This window comes from Caloenas nicobarica, chromosome 3, assembly GCF_036013445.1.
Source record: "Caloenas nicobarica isolate bCalNic1 chromosome 3, bCalNic1.hap1, whole genome shotgun sequence".
NCBI classification, from domain to species: domain Eukaryota; kingdom Metazoa; phylum Chordata; class Aves; order Columbiformes; family Columbidae; genus Caloenas; species Caloenas nicobarica.
This window is the reverse complement of record NC_088247.1, coordinates 75725892-75745740: the sequence shown is the minus strand read 5'-3', so window position 1 is coordinate 75745740 and position 19849 is coordinate 75725892. Positions and strand designations below refer to the sequence as shown.

The 19849-nt window shown below is 42.2% G+C and overlaps 1 protein-coding gene across 3 annotated transcripts in view; it reads right to left on the bottom strand.

The window, feature by feature from the left end:
* Positions 1–18429, bottom strand: part of SMOC2 (SPARC related modular calcium binding 2) — a 143731-nt gene extending 125302 nt beyond the window's left edge. For all 3 annotated transcript variants that reach the window (XM_065630988.1, XM_065630989.1, XM_065630990.1), the window contains exon 1: positions 17780–18429. In XM_065630988.1, coding sequence (XP_065487060.1) covers positions 17780–17854 — 75 coding nt within the window. In that variant the 5' untranslated portion in view covers positions 17855–18429. The remainder of the gene's footprint in view (positions 1–17779) is intronic.
* Positions 18430–19849: the final 1420 nt, after the last annotated feature.

Here is a 19849-nt window from a genome sequence, read left to right as displayed (position 1 = left end):
CAACTATTATAGAATGAAGAGGTGGTTTACTGGGGTTCTTACACTGCCACCAGCCAACACAGTTTCTGTCCTGTAAAACTGGAAACAACAGCAGCTTGGCCTCTGCTGTCACCTTTTCCAGATGAAATATCTGGTTGCTAGGATTTTTCATTGCAAGAATTACTTTGCAGATTACACAGCTATTTTTAGGGTGCCTACTGGATTGCAGCATTTAAACACTAAGTTGGATTGCTGTGTTTGAGTCCTGAGAGCGTGCCCCTCATCAGTGTTTGGCTGCCTGGGCTCAGGGCCAATGGAGAGACAGCACAGCTGTGGCAGAGCCCTTCTCCTGGTGTCCCTGGGGAGAGGCTCCCAGGTAGCACTGGGCAGGGTGACAACACAGACGGGGCTGTCCCCTGCCCGTGGGAGCTGCTTTTCAGTCAAACTTGTGCGGCTTGACCTCTGCCTGATCCACTACTCCTGATGCATTGCAGCTTCACCATGGGTTCTGCACATCCAGACCCAGACCCGAAACTACAGATGACTTCCCAGCTTGACATCAGCCCATCCCCAGGGAGGTGCCTAATGCCCAGGGCTGGGGCTGGCCTGGTCCCCCCCGAGCTGTCCTGCTCCTGGCTTGGGGATGGGACAGGCTCTGGATGCCCAAGGGGACCCACCGCCACTCCCACTCCCTGGTCCTCACAGTGCTTGACACTAATGTAGACTGCTTGCCTTTCACATTATATCTTTTATCATAATAAGAGGTTTTTGGCAGCTGTAGTGGTTCAAATAGAAAGGAATTGATCCCCAGAGAGGTATATATAATGATTTGCTTTGGAATGAGGAAAGAAAATTCATATTTAATTGAATAATATAGGAAAAAAGTCTTACATGTGCTAATTTGTTGGATTCAAATGTATTTAGACTTGGTTATAGGGATGTTTTGACACTGGGTAATTAGGGTAATTAGAGAAAACAGTTGTAAGATTGGACTATTCTGACACTAAACCCTTTGATATGGGTAAGGTCACTGTGAAACTAAGATCACGCACATGATGTAAATGTAAAAGAACTGTTGCTTACTCAATGAAACAGGCAACCTGAAATGTAATTTTCTATATAACACTGTTTCTTATAACATCTTTAAAAAATACATAAATCAAACAGATTGCGATTTTTTAAAGGCATGTTTGAAGAATGGATCTTTGGAGACATCCTCTGAATCACATCTTCAAACTTTTACAGATGATCTTATCTGCCATGCAAAGGTTGTGAGTAAGAAAGAGATTAAAAACAAACAAAGAAACAAACAATTGAATAAAATAAGCAATTTTATTTTATAAGAATTTGTCTTTGATGATAATTATAACAGAATATTAATTTTTCTTCCCTATTTTTGCAGGCGCAAATCCGCAGCTCTCTCTGACCATTTTAACATGCCTGGTCAGAAACAAAGTCAGAAAAAGTAACAATCAAACACTTGACCAGTCTTATCTCAGTCTCTTGTCATGATAAATAATGATTCAAAATTGAAACGTTAATTTTGCCCATATTTCAGATGTATCTGAGAGATTTTCCTCTATTGACACCACAATTAAACAGTATTCATTACACCTTCAAATGTTTCTTGAATAGAGCCTGGTTTTAGAAGCTATTTCAAGACTGAAAGCAATTCAGCAAAATCTGCAAAATCCTCAGACACTTTTGCCACTCTGTATTGGAGGCTATGGATTTATGAACAGAGGGCGTGATATATTCTTTTAAAATGAGCTTGATATCACCAAATCTTTTATCACAAATCTATATTCTCATATTAAAAACCGTAGAGGAACTCTCAATAGGAGAAAAGGTAATTGCAAAAAAGGCAACACCAAATACTGTTATATTGTCTTCAATATTGAAATAAGACGGCATGATCGCTAACAAGGAGCTAAGTCAGAGAAGCTGAAGAGCTTGCAAATTTTGCAAAACTTCGACATTAGAAAAGGCGCACAGAAGTGGACTCAGTGGGTGAAATTTACCAATCTGTATTAGATCCTATTTAGCTATCGTTACTGATGCACCACAAAACTATACAGGTAACTATAGTAACCTGTAGTTGCATCCATGTTACACTACACTTGAAATACTACAGCTTCTTGAAGTTCCTTTCAAATAGAAACACTTTCTACTTAAAAATGCTAGATTTCCTGCACTTTTATCTTCTGTGACATCTTTTAGGAAACAAAATTCCTTTGCATTACTACACAATTTTAGAGCGCAATATAATGACAACTTCTCCATCTTTTTAAGAACATCAGCACTACAAACCCAGGATTTCAACAAAATCCACAAAGTTTATAGAAAACTTTCACACAGAAGAGCTGTTTGTTAAGAAATGTTGTCTTTAAAAATGCAACATTCCATGGGCAAATTACCTTTTAAAAAGCCTTTTAAAAGAATTGCCCAAATTTATCCGTTCCTTTCCTTCTTATGCTAATATAGTTTTTAATCACTTGTAGCTTTGCTTAGATAATTCTTATCATGAAAGAAAACATTTAGCCATTCAACTAATCAGGTTGGCTAGCAGAGGTTTCACTTGTTTTGTTATTGATAACAATTATTTTCAAATCCCAGCTAATGAAAAGCTATCTATCCATAAAAGAAGGAAATAACTTAAAAACAACAACAACAAAAAACACACAAAGGAGTCTGTACATGCATGTACAATACTTGTGCAAGAGGTGAGCATTTCCTCTAGACTGCCTGGAGCTAGATGGCTATCTTGTATATGACATTGATTAAAATATTCTCCGCTTGTGTTTTTCTTTTTTGATCTGTCCAACACAGATGCACTTATCTTTGGATTTATGTGACTCTTCTCTTCCAATTTTTTCAGCCTATCTTATAGGTGATATCTTCTTTGGTCTTTCACAAATGGTCTTTTAGTAGGTGAAGGAACCATCCTTTTCACCAACTCAGTTTCCACTGGCTCCTAAAAACTAGGTTTTGCAGAGATGACTGTAAATAAACAGGAAAAACTGGGCAACTGTAACTGCACTGCATGTGTAAGCTTGTTCTTAGTGTCAGCCATCAATCAGAAATGCAGCAGTGATTAGCCAGTCACCTAGGAATAAAGCAGAAATATTTGCCTTTTTTTTTTTTTTTTGGACCAAACCTGCCTCTTCTGGTTCTGAGAGGCACTGTAGTCACACTGTCACTAATTTGGCCATTATCAGAGCTTCATAACCAGCTCCCAAGACCTATTACACACTTTCTAGCAGAAAAGTGTCCCCAGACGAGTTCTCAAATGACCTACTATGTACAGTGGAACTGCATTTCTCCACCTGACAGATCCACCACCCTCTGTGGGATAAGGGAAGCATCCACAATGAAGCTGAGTGCCACTGACAAATTATCCCCAGGGTAACAAAGTACTGGGTATGTATTTCTTTAGGTGATGAGCAGAAGAAGGATAACATCTGGTTTCACAGTCCATCAGGCTAAATCTGCCAAGTGTTCGATTCAAGTTACAGTGTATTTGAACAACACCATAGTAGTTAAATGGATTCCCATGGCACAGATCCTAACGCAATTTGGAAAATGAAATAGCAATAGTGCAACAGTGTTCACCTTTGACATGAAAAGTGTTATGAAGAAAAAAGTCTATCTGAGAGACAGCATATAGTCAACAGCTGTTTGAGAAAGCAAAACAGTGAGCAGCAGAGATCTCTGGGCTAGAGAATGCTTAAAACCCTGATCAATGTACTGTAACAACAATGCGAGTGACCCGTACACTGAAAGACCAACTTTTCTTTTCATAGCACCATTTGCAGCTTCAGGTTAATGGACATGAGGGATTGCTGGCCACATTAACTGAAAATGACAACATTAACTAGTTTCATGCATCATACAGTCACCAAGCCAGGGGCTGGCTGTTGAAAATACAAACTCACACATTGCATACTCTCACAGTCTCAGAAGGACTTTTAACACAATGTGCAAACACTTCTGGACAACAAGGCAGATTATCAGCTAAGGCAGCAGCAGGTAAGCAGCAGGAGCCTCACCTTACATATTGCAATCAAGCTCAGGCAGGATTCCAGGCCATGGGGGTACAGCAAGACTGATGGAGAGGTGTGAGCTTGGAAAACAAAGCGCTTCATGAAACCAATGCATTCTGAGTGTGCTTGCCTATATAATGCAGCCAGAATGAATAACAGGTACCTTAGAACTCCCAGTTCCATGAGTTCTCTTAATGATTGTGTTGATGAACAATACACATACATGGCCTTAGTGCTAATTTAAGAGAGTTGTATACACAGATAAATTATGTGACTCTGATGTAATATGAAACCTTTAAAGATTGCCTTGTAGCCTGCTTGTAAGAAAAGAACTTCATAAAAATGAGTTCATTTTATTTATAGTGAATTTCATTTATAGCCCATTTTATTTTGGAACAAACATACCATTTTGAAAACAAAAGAAAAAATAGTAAGACCTGAGCTTTTTTCTTCCTTCATTTTTGGGTTGGGTACAGCTTCCCACACTGCTGACCTTGATTACTGCCTCTTCCAGGTTCTGCTCACTTCTATTTCACCTGAGCCAGTGCTACCACCACTTTCAGGTATCTTTCAGCCAATCTTTGGCTCCCAGAACAGATTTTGGAGCCTTCATACAGCATGTCATTTAAGAATGGCTCTGTCTCAGAAGAGATTCTCCCCTTGCTGACAAGATAAAAACCATAATTTTCACCAAAAAAAAAAAAAAAAAAAAGTATCAATAATGTTTTAATAATGGTTTTGGTGGATGTGGGATTTAGTTCAAATTTATCAACCTCCTATCAAGCAGTGAGCTATATTTGCCACACATGGTGAAAGGTAGACAGTATTTTAACAAGTTTTATTTCACAAATTAGTGGCTGTTTCAGTGGGACTTTAAGTTCTATAGTCATATGCCTTTGACAATAATATGTAAGAAGCCCGAATATGATGACAAGGTTGATTCAAGAAAGTAAATACCACTCAGCAGAAACAGACAGCAGGGTGAGGTGATTTTGTGCCATTCCTCTGTACAGTATATGCCCAGTGGTATCCCTCTGTTGTACACCTCCCACCTATATGTACAAAAAGCTAACAACATGTTTCTGTTTTGTTCAAGGGGTGTGGATATTAACAGCCTGACCATACAGACATGTACAGACTGACAGGGATTTTATCACCTCTCTGACGCTTCACATCCAAACATGCTCATTGACAGTATCAGTTTCAGATATTGCAATCATCTCCAAGTTCCTCTGCAAGCTCCTGCCCTTACAGGGGAGACCCATAGTCAAGTTTATTCTCCTTCATTCGTTTCAGGAGAGCAAATACAGTTTCCCTTGTTTCAGAGTCAAGGGGACAGATACATGTCCAACTTTGCCTTGTTCAGACTCTCACTGGACTCAGGAGGATGTAGTCCAGAAAGCTGGACACGTCCATTATAAAGACTATGGAGTATTTGAATTGCCATCATACAAATCCTCTAGTACCTATGTACCAAAACCTCTGGAACCTGCAGCTCCTCTATCTATGACACACATGACACCATCAGAGAGCTCCAAACTTACTTCTGTTGCACGCCTGTCTCAGGCACTTCTGCTCTCCAAGTCACATGAGGGTGTAGAAAAGCAAACTGATATTCCAGAAGGCCAGGACAGAAGCTGTGATTGTGACCTTCCTCTTTATTGGGAAGGACAGAAGCCTGGTGAGGCAGAATCACTTCTGATCTCTCAAAATGGTGTACTAGGGGGGCAAACCATCTCATCCACACTTTTCCACTATTTGAACTGCCTTGCAAACACCCGGCACACATTCTACCACTTTTTAAACAATGCAGGACACAGAATGTGTGGATGTGACACATGCAGTCCTCGGGCCATTTTACAGTCATAAAGAACTGATACAAAATTAAGTAATCAGCTCCAATTATACTTTGTTAAAAATTTCTAAATGTCACTCCACTAAGCAGTGACGTTATAGCAAAAACAGAAACATTTTAAAAAATCACAAAGTTTTAAAAGGTGTTGACCTTTATTCAAACAAGAAACACCAGTTATGAGAAATAGAAAGCATCTATTTCTGCCCTTTCAGACACAGGCGCACACCTGCTTTCCTGTTGCTGACAGCAGATAGCCACAGGGTTCTTCCTGAGAGACATCCTGCACACCACAAAATAGCTGTAGAATATGAACTGTGACCCCCCTTCAGCTTCGATAGACTTGTCATTTCTCTCAAGCTTTTCCGTCCATCATGCACACTCTTTCTAATGTTTAACTCAGTTATATGAAGATCCCCTGAGGGAATTTCATTGCATCTCTGACACTACTTTAATTGCTGTCAGGTGGAAATAGTGAGTTTTTACATGTGATTATTGCCGTTTGTAACCGCTTAATTTCATTGAACACTTCTGGTTGCTTCTTACTCATGTTAAATGAGAGTGATTTCCTGACCTGATTGTAAAATGAATCTTACTTTGGAGTTTCCTAATCCCCAGGTGTGAGGAGAAGACTCAGCTTAGCAGTTTTAAAGAAATAATTTCCTTTTGTGCCAAGGGGAGAAACTGTGTAACTTTTTGATTGCTCTTGTCATAATAAGCAATTCAAGCAGTGAAAGCTCTTTCTATTCCCTCATCGTTTAGGATGATAGTCAAAAGAGCTGCTAAAATAAAACAAACTGTTGCCTGAGGCAGTTCCTGAAGTGGACCTCGTCTGAGATTTGAAGGGAGGTGGTGTTCCTTTCAGTCTTTAGATAAAACAAATTTATCACCTATCAAACACAGGTACCCTGCAACATCTCCAACACAGTCAAAATCTAACAACTTAGAAATCTTGTTAAATGAAAATGAACACTAAACTTCAATGTGTTGTCCCCTTTCTTAGACCAAAACACACAAACAAATAAACAAAATCAGATAAAAGCTGTCAGATCAAATTGCATAAACTTCAGAAAAGGAGAAATTCTAGTTATTAACCCCAAGGGAACCTTAGGTTTTAGGGCAGTTTTCCAAGCATCGCTGGAAAACGAAAGGAAGAAAATAATTGCATGGGAATGTGTATAGTCCACCCCTGCATACACATATGTGACTGACATACATAGTCTTAAGATATGTGATGGCAATCTAGGGAATTTTTGCAGCTGATGGGTAACATTTTGAAGGCCCAGGTAGCCTGTAGGAAGATATGCGCTCCTTGATAATGCATGACACCTGCCTGAGGTTGTCAAGTGAGCCTTTGGTCCAGGTTTCCTGGAGGGTTCTTGGTGCTGCTGCTATAGAAAAAGATAACATATTCAAGAGGTGGTGAATGCAGCAGCAAGAACATCTCTCAGCTCTTTGGTCTGCATCCACAGGATGGAAGTGTTTTCCATTCAGACCCATCTTCTTTTCTCCTTCAAGAAAAGGTAGTGAAGGGCAGTGGTCAGAGAATGTCCCAGCTCCATGCTGAGCTACATGCAAAAATAGGAAGAGGCATCCAAACCTTCCCTTTATTCTTTTTAGGAAAGACCAGGCTGGGTTGGTTCAGGGCTTTTTTTCTTTTAGAGGAGAAAAGGTTTTGCACCATGAAAGGAAACACATACCACAGCCTGAGAACCTCACCTTTAGGGCAGTGATAAGGTTGAAACACTAAGCTCTCACAGATTAGGAAATACCAAGCAGATGACACTTGGCCCTCTGCACTATGCAGATCCCCTTTGGCCAACAGCATGACAAGACCAGGGGATAGATAGTTTTGCTCATCTCTTCCCATAGTGCTGAACTGATTGCTCTAATTCTTTACAAAAGGTAGACTTGGCTTAAAAAAAAAAAAAAAAGTCTATACAAAGTAGCCAGCTTGGATACTATGCAGAAGATGTAAAGAACCAGACTGTGGCCAGAATTGCCTGATTAACTCCACTATTTGTATATGCTCTATTATTTCTGTTCAGCTTTGTCTGCAAGCAGGTGTCATCCAGGATTTACTTATTATTGATCTTGATAACAATGGTAGACCAAGAGGGCCAACCAAGAATGAGGCTTTTTTGCCTAAAACATGGTACAAACCTGGAGAGCTTACAGTCTATAAATAGGTAAGGCATATATAACACTAGAGAAGAAGATGTACCAAGAAAAGAAGATCAACTGTATGGGGAAGGAGAAGGTTGGAGCAAAATCTGCAGGGGCCAGTGACAGGCCAGTCAAAATCATGAGTCACAAAAGGTGTCATCTTCGAGCTCTTCTGGGCTCACTCCTAGGTTTATGCCAGCTCCTAGGTTTATGCCAGCTCCTAGGTTTATGCCAGCTCCTAGGTTTATGCCAGCTGTTTTCCTTGGTTTTACCTCAATACTACACACATTGTGAATCTGTGAATATCTCACCAGTTACTCTATCAAATCAGCAGTGCTATGTCTGCTGTGTTTCTGTGGATTTCTCACCAGCCAACCAGATGCAAAAAGCAATCTCTACCAGCAATATTCGAGTCATTTGATCTTGATGTCACATCTGGCTTTGCCATCTAGTAGGAAATACTCTGACTCTCTCATTGCCTTGTATCTCTTCTAGTCTTGTGTCTAATGAACATAAGCACTGGCACTTCAGAAGAGCGGGACCTTATACCCACTATACCCATTCTGCACTGGATAAAATTGCTGCACCAGGTACGAACAAATAGGTATTTGAGCTCTGCTTTTTGCCATTTTTCCTTCAGAAAGAAATCACTTATCAGTACATGAATATTGCCTTGTAATTTTATTGCAAACTAATGGAAGTCCATCACCAAGCAATGACAGAACTTTTGCTCTGGGAGTGATTCAGCACCTGGAAATGGGAAACTTAAACAGAAGAGCCATTTACCAAATGAACACTTCTTTCAAAAAATCTTTCCCTTTCTCTCAGAAATGTAATTTATGGAACCTTTCAAGAAGGAAACAAGATGGAAAGATAAAATGTCCTGTACAAAGTTCGGATTTGCAACTAAATCCACTTAGTCTGAAATCCATCAAAAATTCGACGTGCTTGAAAACTGCCTTCCCAGAAGGACAGTCTGAAACATAATCCCATTAAATACAGTGTGGAAAATAAGTTGCCTGCTTTGTTTTGTCTTGTTCACAAGAATTCATGTAATAAGTGCTGCAAAAAGAAACAGTATGGATACATACAAGAAAATGAACAGCCCATATGTTTTCTGCAGGCTGAACTCCTCCTGGTGTCTCACAGTCAAGAGCAGCTCATATTTTAGACCACATTTCCCCTCTTGCCCGCACCAGCCTGCTCTGAGCTCTCACCAGTGCTAATGATTAATTAATGTCAAGGCAAGCCGTGTCATTAAAGACACTTTCTTTTTACAGAACCTTTCAGTAGTTTCTGTTGATTTTTTTTTTTCCATTTGAGTTTTTTTTCTCATTTGAGGGCCTATCTGATGGGCAACTGAAAGGCAAGTGCTGAAAAATTAAGGTCCCCAGTTTTCCTCCTCCTTCCCTCCGGACTCACGCAGCTGGGTAGAGAAACAAGGGATTCCCATAGTCTCAGCCCTCCCCAGAGGGGACTGAGCAGATCGGGCTGCTCTTGCACTCCCTCCGGTGGCATATCCCTAAAGTGTCATATAGTAGAACAAGACAGGTGACCTCTCTGCCCCTCACTACTGTTTACTAAATAAATAAACTTGTGATCAAGTCAGAGCCTTCTTTAGTTTCTTTGTTGCTAGCCTTTTTCATTTCTGTACCTTCTTGTGGAGATGAAGGTGCCTTTAGAATATGTGCTATCCTCCGCTATGACATAGTATACTTGGGACTAGGTTTCACTTATTTGATTTCATATATTCGACAGAAATTTTCAATTTTAAAAGTGACATTTGCTTCAGCGATTTTTCCCTCTAACAGGCACATCAGTCCACATGATCACAGAATCACAGAATGTTAGGGATTGGAAGGGACTCTCTGGCTTTGAACAGTGCTACACAGCACTATTGGCATAACAAGGTGGCACGCAGTGCTATCATTTCCAGAAAGATGCCACTGTAAAGAGCAGCACCTAGCAAAGAAAAAGATTTGGGAATCAGTTCTCTAGATTACATGATCTAGATCTCAGGCAGATCCCACACTTTGTGCTCTCTGATACTTCAGGACACACCGTCTGGCTTAGCAGCATTTCTGTTCACCTAGTCATGTTATGGTTAAAATATGGTTAAATGTTTTGTATGTCCACCAAAATGTCACCCTCCTCTTTCCCCCTCCTTCAAAGTAGTAATGAGACTCAATGGCAGACTTTCACTCAGACTAAACTTCACCACTCCTCTGCTTTACTCCAGATAAGAGAAAGACAATAAAACTGAGTCATTCCCTTCCCTCGCCTCCCTGACATCTACACATGCCCACCATCTGCAGGTTTGCTCTGTACAGCAGCTTGCTATATGGAACATAGTGAGTCCATCCCGATTGCCATTAAAATGATTCTTTATCTGATATTACTTTCATTTCAAAAAAAGCTATAGACCTTCTCTGAGCATTTACACTGCTTATCCACTGGCAGTAACTTGCTTTAATACTGAAAAAAATAATATTGATAAATGTATGACAAATCTAGCCCAAATAAAAGACTGAGCACTTTATGGCAGCAATTGTATCCTAAAATTTTGTAAAATACAGCAGGCAGCCATGGCATATATAAAAAAAGAGCATTCCAGAGCAATGGAATTTTTCATGTAAGTACTCTTTAGGTGCTCTAGGATAGAGTATCAAAGATTTATAGCACATGTACGACAGCTAATTTGTATACAGTTTAAAAATGAACACCTAAAACACAGGAAAGTATACTATTACATCCTCTGAACAAATTTAAGGTAAGACAAAAGACAAAAAGATCTTTACTCAGTGACTCAGAAGATGACAGAAAAAACAGCCTAAAGTAAATGAAGGAAAAAAAGCTGTTTTGGAGAGGTATGAGGTAAACATTCTTGAATGAGTTTTCTAGCAGCATACTGGGCAAGCCAGGGAGAAAGCTGGAACTGATAGCCTTTGGGATATGTTTTCTCTTTCCATCCTGACAAGAATTCTAGGATGTATTCTCTATTAGCCTGGCTTTTCAGCAGCTGATGAAATACGCAGTGGTCATTTTTAAAAGCTAAGAAATTAGAAAGGGGAAAAATACCACTGAAGGTCAGTTACTAACTCATCAAGACATTTTCTTCTGCAACGACTGGCTAAGACTTCGGTTTGGGTGACTGACTCCACACAAGCTTACTTCACGGGTTCTGTGGTAAGACATGACAACATATAAACTTTGCTTCTTTGAATACCATTCGTAATTTGGTAATGTCATATTAAGAAACCCTCCGATACTAAGTGTTACCACACCAATCTAAATACCAGTCCATATACTTTTGGGTAGCTTTCACTCTCACATAGCCAAAGCTTGTATCCTTGTATCCCAAGCACACAATTGCACTACACAAATGGCTGTAAATCAGACCAGTTCCCTGTGTAGATTGGGTAACTAGGCAAAGATCAGAGAAATGCATGAAAAAAATGTAGCTGTTTATGCCATACCTGCTCTTCTCTGTTCAGTTTTTCTCCTGAAGGGAATTACTAGGTACTCTTTATGGCAAATTTCTTGCTACAACTTAAGTCATCCCTCCTTTTCCTTTAGCATAAATTATTCTGTGTAACATCAGCATATTCTAAACTCTAATATTTTTCCTGAAGTATTTCCTCTTTTCACTCTGACAGCCAGTGTCGCACTGGAAAGTGTTTTACCTACCACTGTAGATAAATATGAAGGCAGTGAGAAATGTCCACAGAAGGATATCCTGAGGGACTACGCAGGGCCATCAAGACCAAAATCATTTGGGTCAACAGAATTTTGTTGTAGAAGGCAGCAGAGGGGCAGAGGAGGAGAAGGCAGTATTCACACAATCAGGAACTATTTTAACTAGATTCTTACAAAGATTCTTCTTGCAAAGCATTTGCGGTTTGGTTCTAAAGAAACACAAAATATCTGGAAATCCCTGAGTCCTTTGCAAAATGCAACCTCCGTTCACTCTGCAGCTTTCCCAAGAACACAGGTTTTTCTTTAGATAAAAAAAAGCCACTCTTGAACCAAACTCAGACCTTCATTTGCTGTTTAAAAATAGGTCTTTGATCTCAACTCTTCCTTACCCAGTTTTTAATTTTCAGGCACCTCTACAGTTCCTGGTCTCGGGCCTGACAGGAAATGGAAGTACCAAAATACCGTCAAAATGGCTGAGCCTGTGTTGAGTCTGGTCTGGCTGAAGAAATGGAAAGACTGGCAAAGTCCTGAGCAAGCCAGATCTTGAAAAGTTTTGTAGCCCAATTTCCAAACCAACACAGTTCAGATAGGTTTTGGACAGCAGCTAAACCTTTGGAGGCTTCTCAAAATGAACCCAACCCTGAGGTTTGCCAGCTGTCAAGGAATACACGTGACTGTTCCTCGAGGTATTCAGTGGGAAACGGAGGACAGACGAAAGCATCACAACTAGACAAAATACGCATTACTCCCTTCTTTTTGTTTTCCCTATCCTGTTCTTCCCTCCCCACCTACATTCACTTCTACTCTTTGCTTCTAGTTTCAAATCTTTTGAGCGTGCAGTCAATCTGCCACCTCCACTGTGTCTTTCACTTTATTAGGTACAGTTTATGTTGGCTGCATGCAGAAAAATTACTTCTAACCCTTGATCAAAAGTTTTGCTGACTCTTTCAATAATAACTCGCATGGGTTTTGTTTTTGTTTCTTTAGTAAGAAATGTCTTGAGACTTTATTGCAAGGAAGCGTTGTTGAAAGTGTTTTATTTTCAGAGCTCATGGAACCTTGGTTGTACCAATGCCCATTTGCAGTAACAATGCTGTTAGGATCTGGAGCCACTTACAGTTTTATTTATGGTCTTGGTTTTTGAGTCACAATTAGAATAACTTTTCCAAATGTTTGGGTTTGCAGGCGCCATCCAAATAGGTCCTTAACTTGCTCTGATTGTGTTCAGCTTCCTTTTACTGAACTACCTTAGTGGTCCATCTTATACTGGTGAGTGTTGTGGAAGATATCCAGCACATTAAATGCTATTGAATACTCACAAAGCATGTGCCGAGGGAGAAAAAGGAAAGAATTGTTCCCTGAAATATTCAGCCACTGATGAAAGGAACTTTTAACAGGCAAAGGTGTTCATTTCAAGAAGCGATTTCAAGCAAACTTTCTTCCTTTTTAAGATCTAAGATCAATATTGTATCAAAAAGGACACATGGTTCAGCAAGGCTTTGAAAGAAGAAAATTACATAGCTTGTGGTATGTTACAAGTCATCAAGATTTTAAAATAAGAAACACTTGTGTCCTATTGTTTGTACAAGTACATGCACACACAACACCGCAACTGAGATAAAAGTTAAGCTGATGGCTCTGAAAATACAGCATAAACAATGCCAAAGTGTGGTGGTAAGTGCAGCAATCTTAAACTTTCTTATTTGAGGAACAAAATGAGCTTTCTTCAAAACATTGTGTTTCAAAACAAAAGTACCTATATCGTCAAGATATGACTATTCCCCTAATATAATATGCCAATAAGGCTCATCTCTCATTGGTTTCATACATCTAGAAAGAGTGGTCACAGATCAGAATATAAGTACAGTGTTGTAAAAGCGTTCCAACAATGTGTCACAAGAATTGCAGACTATTACCTGCCTTTCTATAAACAAGGTAAAAGAACAAGGCTACTTAAGACATTTTCTGGAATGTAAGAATGTTTTACATTAGTATTTGACACAAGGGGAGGAAAAAACAGGAGCAGCCAAATTGGCTACAGTCCCTCCAGATCTCATGGTTTCTTATGAGACAGCTCTCAGCCTACCTTTCCAAAATGAAAGTCATTGTTCTGTTGCCAATGTTTGTTTATTTGAAATAACAATAAATATAGTGCTAAATAATGTTCTCCTCCCCCATGCATCCCTGTGGCTCAGTTAGCAATTCAGAACTGTAATATTATGTTTCCCCTCACTTTATTATTGCAATATGCTGCTACTCGGGAGACAAAGAATCCAGGAACAACTTCAGCAAAGAGTGTTTTTTAATGACAAGAGGTCAAGACTGGTACAAACTCCAAGTAGCTTTGGGCCATCTCTAATGCAGTGAATCCACAAGAACTGTGAAACTCTTGGACTCTGATGCACATCCTGGCTCCCCATTAAGATTCAGGTGTGCATCAGCCTACCCTTCATGTTCCTCTATACCCTGGCACACAGGGACTCAGGAGAGTTCTGGCTGGGTCCACGGTTTGGCAGAGAAGCACATGTTACAACACTCATACACTCAGTCAATACAGCTACAAGGAACAGGAGAACAGACTCTAGACTGCCTGATGCAGCTCAACTACCTGATGACTACTCTGATACATCAAGAAGCCAGAAATTGTCCTGATGGCTGTTGTCAAGGTTGTAGGAAGCCATATGCTCATGAGTCCTTGCAGTCACATGAGACTTTTAAGCAATCAGAAATCTCTTGCAGGTGTTATTTGTGTGAAAACTCCAATTTCTTTCTACTGGACTATTGCAAAGCTTCCAACATCTGAAAATCACATATCACCCGAACAACAGACATAGGTGGCTGTCGTGGGGTTTTCTGCTCAAGGAAAATCAAAGGCAAGAATATTACTCCTAATTAAACAGGGATACAGCTCTGTAGACTACTGAAAGTCTTCTCTGAAAGTAATATTTGCTCTGCTTCTGGAGCTACCAAGGACATAAATTTAAAACAGATCAGAAATCTGTTTAGACAGATGAAAAACATACTGACACTGATACCCCTCCTCCCTGCCCAACCATCATCCAGTTTGTTGCTTAGAACCCAGAGCTGTTGGACAGCCAGACAAAGAAAAATCCTCTGATCCATCTTTTGGAAAATGACCTTAACTTTAGTTGCTTTTGCTAGAAGGAACTGTGATTTTATTATCGTGAAGTTGCTAAGGTTCATCTTATGGCAGATTTACCACTGTGGTTAAGGAAACCATGCCCCTGATATTGCCACCAGCTAGTAAGCTGCATATACCCATGACAGTGTGGTATCATCAGGGATGTGCAACTCTCCCTGTAATCATTCCGCAATTTTCATGAAACTCAGGTCCACAGCGAAACATGTTCTGTCCCTGTGGCCTCTGGTTATTTATGAAAACGTCAGTTGTTGTTACTCTTCCAACTGCAAATAAAAAATCTTCATCTGATGTGTAGAAAAGAATGGTAGTTCTCTGTCATCACACAATGGCACAGCAGGTGAAAAAAGCCGTGTATTTTCTTTGTCTTTCTACACGCCTGGCATTGTTTATTCTTATAATTACACAGATACTGTCCATGAATATTTGAGAAAGGCACAGAATCACAGAATCACAGAATGTTAGGGATTGGAAGGGACCTCGAAAGATCATCTAGTCCAATCCCCCTGCCGGAGCAGGAACACCCAGATGAGGTTACACAGGAAGGCATCCAGGCGGGTTTTGAATGTCTCCAGAGAAGGAGACTCCACAAGCTCCCTGAGCAGCCTGTTCCAGTGTTCTGTCACCCTCACTGAGAAGAAGTTTCTTCTCAAATCTAAGTGGAACCTCTTGTGTTCCAGCTTGAACACATTACCCCTTGTCTTACTGTTGGTTGTCACATGTGGGAAGGGGTTATACAATCTGTGAGCTACACGCAAAATGACTAGAGGAGTAAAGAATGATTTAGTGCTGTGGTATTTATTGCTGTAATAGCACTAGTTTTTCTTCTGTTTAAATAGGGAAGTACACAAATATAAGTAAACCTACCTCATTCAAAGTTTAGTCTTGTGGGTAGGTGTAAAAAATATGTGTGCATGAGTGTGTGTGTGTTGTTTTCTTCCTATGGGTGTCTGACCGTTCATTGCCCATTTTATGGAAGGATTTCTAATGTAGGCTGGTATTCAGATGGGCTAGCCATCTCTGTAAGAAGAGCACAGGCAGTGGAAAAACTAGCATGGGCTCACTACCTGCAGTCCACTACTAACAAGGCTAGCTTACTAAAATCTTCAAGTTTAATTCAGTTCAAAAGCTTAAAGTCTCCAAAGCCATTACCTTTTTGGTAGCAGAAGGCTGTGAGTCCACCAGGATTGACTCTTATATTCATGGTTCATAAAGCTGTACACTACTATAAGACAGAGAAATGAACAATATGCTCTGGATGGGTGAAAGAGGGAACAGAGGGACTTCAGACATGTCCCAGCTAAGAGTGAACTCAAATACATCAGCATGAGTCTATGACATTTAGTTTTTAAAGATTTTGCCCAAATGCCCTTGTTCGGATTTTTCTTCCCTTTTGTGAGGCAGGCAACCACTCACTGAATGACAGTTACATTCAGCAGTGATTTATATACATCTGTTAAAAGGCTTTGGCATCATTTGAGTCATATATCATTTAAAGATGATATAACAGTCACAATCACTCCTATTTTACATTTGGAGAGAATAAGTTTTGGTAGCATTTCCAGTCTACTTCCATGCTAATATTCAGAACTTTTTTATGTACAGAAGAAAGAATATAACATGTAATCCCCTGCAAATTCTGTTTACATGTTTGTGAAAGTGAACTTGGAATTAATTTGCAATCTTAATCTCTTAACTAGAAGAGTATTTATCACCTGACAGTCTAAGGGTGTTTCAGATTAGGTTCTTAAAAAGTAAAATATGAGAATCACTTGACTTTATCTGTCTACACTTTCAAATGCCACACACTATAAAATTCATGTAGTAAACTCGTTCCTTTCAGGCTTCCCATTAGCAGCTTCTAATCTAAAAATGATTTTAAAAAAATCCACACACAAATACAAAAAACTAGACAAGAAGGCAAAACTTTTTCTGAAAAATTTCAGGTATGAACAGCTCAGCCATCCTCCACTGACATTTGTCCTTGAGCTGTCCCTATCCCCCCTACTCAAAAATAAAATTTTAAAAAAACTCTCAGTGTTTTACAGAAATTTTCTGAAAAACAGACAGAAATAGAGTCTATTTCACTTTGCCACCGCCTGTAACTTTAGCATAATAAACTCTAAAGGGCACAGCCCTCACCAAAACACTTAAAAACAGCTTGAAAGGGGTACTTGCTGCCCGTTATGTTTACTCAAGCACTTGTTTAAAAACACATTTAAGGAAAATGTTTTTATTTCTACAGATTGCATTAATTATAGCTTTGCAAACACTGCAAGCTCTACAAGAAGACTGAACTGAGCTATTAGCTGCAAACCTCAGGTCTTGGCCTGAGAAGTGGTTATGGCTTATTTAGCAAGCCTAATGAATTGGCTCACCAATCTCTATGCAGAGTTCCATGTTTAGCATCATGGAGCCTGGAATAGCCAAAAAGGCTTGTTTCACTTCGCGTTATAATTAAAAATAAAGTAAAATCGGTCAACCCACGGCGGTCCAAAAGCAGACCTCACTGTCGAGCAGACCTCGTCTTCGGGAAAACAAAAGCATTAACGCGGACTTTAACACTGGCCCGAAGCTTTGCGGAGACCCACAGTAAACTTCCACTTAGCTGCCGGGGACCGTGCTCTCCTCTGGAAAAACGCGAAGGGGCGGCGGTGCCGGCTGCTCACCGCGCTGCCGGACAAGCCACGGCGGAGCTCCCCACCCCGACTGGGGGCTTCATCCTTCGCTCAAAGCGGGGACTAGCCCTTGCTTGGCCCGGCAGCCACGGGGCGGGGGCGGCCACCCGCTCCCGGAGGGAGCGCATCAGCCCTCTCAGGTGCGCCCCGGGGGACCGACCGCCGGGCGGCCGGCGCCCAGCGCGCAGCGGCGGGGTGGCCTTACCGTGAGGGCGGAGAGCTTCTGGGCCGGCACGGCGGGGAGCAGCTCCGGCAGCAGCAGCAGCAGCGGCACCCACATCCTGAGGCGGCGGCAGCGGCGGCGGGCACGCAGCGGCTCCGGGAAGCGGAGGAGGGGGACTCTCCTTGGGATGTCGCTCTCCCTTCCGACGCCTGTTTTGGCTCCTTTTCAATCTCTCCCTCTGGGAGGTCCTAGCTTGGGCCCTCTACTTTCTTTTTCCCCACCCCTTGAAATCTGGGGACGGGTGAATAGCAGAGAGGCGGCAGTTTCTCCCTCCCTCCGTGTCCCTGCCTCGCTCCTGGAGAGTCAGCCCCAGCTCGGAGATGCTCCCCAACTCTCCTGGCGCCCTCCCGCAGCGCAGGCACTGCCGGGGGGATCCGCCGGACTCCGCTGCCTCCCCCGGGACGCCGCGCCTCCCTCCGCCTCGGACGGGCTGCTGCCGAGCTCTGGAGATGTCTTTCCTCCTCCCCTCAGATTCGTCTCCCCCTTGGCAGAGGATGCGGGAAGGAAAGATTGGGACGGGAAAGGAGGACGGTCCCTCAACACCCCTCCGGTGTCCGCCGTCGGCGGGGTGCCGCGGGAAGGCACTGCCGCGGCTGCGGAGGCTGGTGGTGTGCGACCTCACCGAGCCGCGCTTCCCCTTTTCCTCTTATCCTCCCCTCTTCCCCAGCCCGGCCTCCGCTTTCTCCTCCCAGACCCACAGATCCTCGCCGATTAACCCTCCCCGGTGCTCCCGGGGGGACGCCAACTTGCTTCCCCCCCGCCTCCTGCTGAATCAACACGCACAAATACGGGCAACCCCTGGCGGGGGGGTGAGAGGCGGCCCGACCCCGGCTCGGTGCACCTCGACCGCCCGTCCCGCCGCCCGCCGGGCACCTCACGGGCGGGAGCAGAGGCCGAGGCAGATGGATTTTCGGCGGGGGCAAAAGCCGGGCAGCAGCGCCCGGTGAGGCGAGGGGAGGCACTGGGTGTCCCTGGGGGCTGACAGGCCCTCTGGCACGGCGAGGAGCGGCACTGCTTGCCCGGGGTGAGTACCCCGGGGAGATGAAGGTCGCTGCGGTGCTGCTGCTACACGCGGAGTAAATGCCAGGTGAAACCCTCCTTGAGACAGTTGTGCGCTTTTCTCGCTTATCTTTTAGGAAGCGAATAGAGAAATTAATCTTATTTCCTCTCTGCAAACTGCCAGATGATCTCGATCCCTCACCTGCCTGAAATAAACCCTTTTACTGCAATTTTGTCAATGGAGGAGTCAGCCGCTCCTCCCCTTAGACCCGCAGCTCACTGACAGCCTGCAAGATCCCCCAGGTTCAGTGGTGCTACCAGGGAGCCTGAAGCTATCAGGGCTTGCTTTATTTTTGGGCTGTGCACATACATGGGAGTGGACTCAGACTCTCAGGAGCAGGAGTTGCACACACAGTGAACCAAGGCAGAGGGAAGTAAGCATCACAGACAGACTTGGGTGTCATACTTGAGAAACCTACTTCTGACTTTTCCAGTTCTTACAATGTTCAAAACAAGCAGCCAACAAAGTAGCCATAGCTTCTTCAGGTCTTATCTGAAGCACCCAGAGTCACGAGAATTTGGAAAGCCCCCTTTTCAAAACGTCTGCTTTTAAACAACACAATTATCAACCCAAAGTATGTGAAAGCATGTGTGTGTGTGGCCCATAATATCTCCTGGGCTTTTTAAATAGGAAAAAGAAAAGAAAGCTATCATAGGGCATTGCCCAGGTCAGAGCATGTTTGGGATGCTTTGCTGCACCATGCAGACCCCCATCAGTCAAACTAGAAGCGTCTCACATACAGACAGCAGATTGCCATTTGCTGCAGTAGGCAGCACAGAACATTTTGCCACCTTCACAGCCCTTTCCTCTCCACTGGGAAGTGGTGAAACTTGGCAATGTTGATGTCTGTCAGAGCCAGAAAGAACTTTTATTCTTGTCACCATGATTCCAGCCTCCTTCATACTTTATTCTCTACAAGTACCTAGTCCCATTTTCCCCTCATCAAATCTCTCATTCCCATTGCCTTGTCAATGCAGTCAGTCTCACCTCTC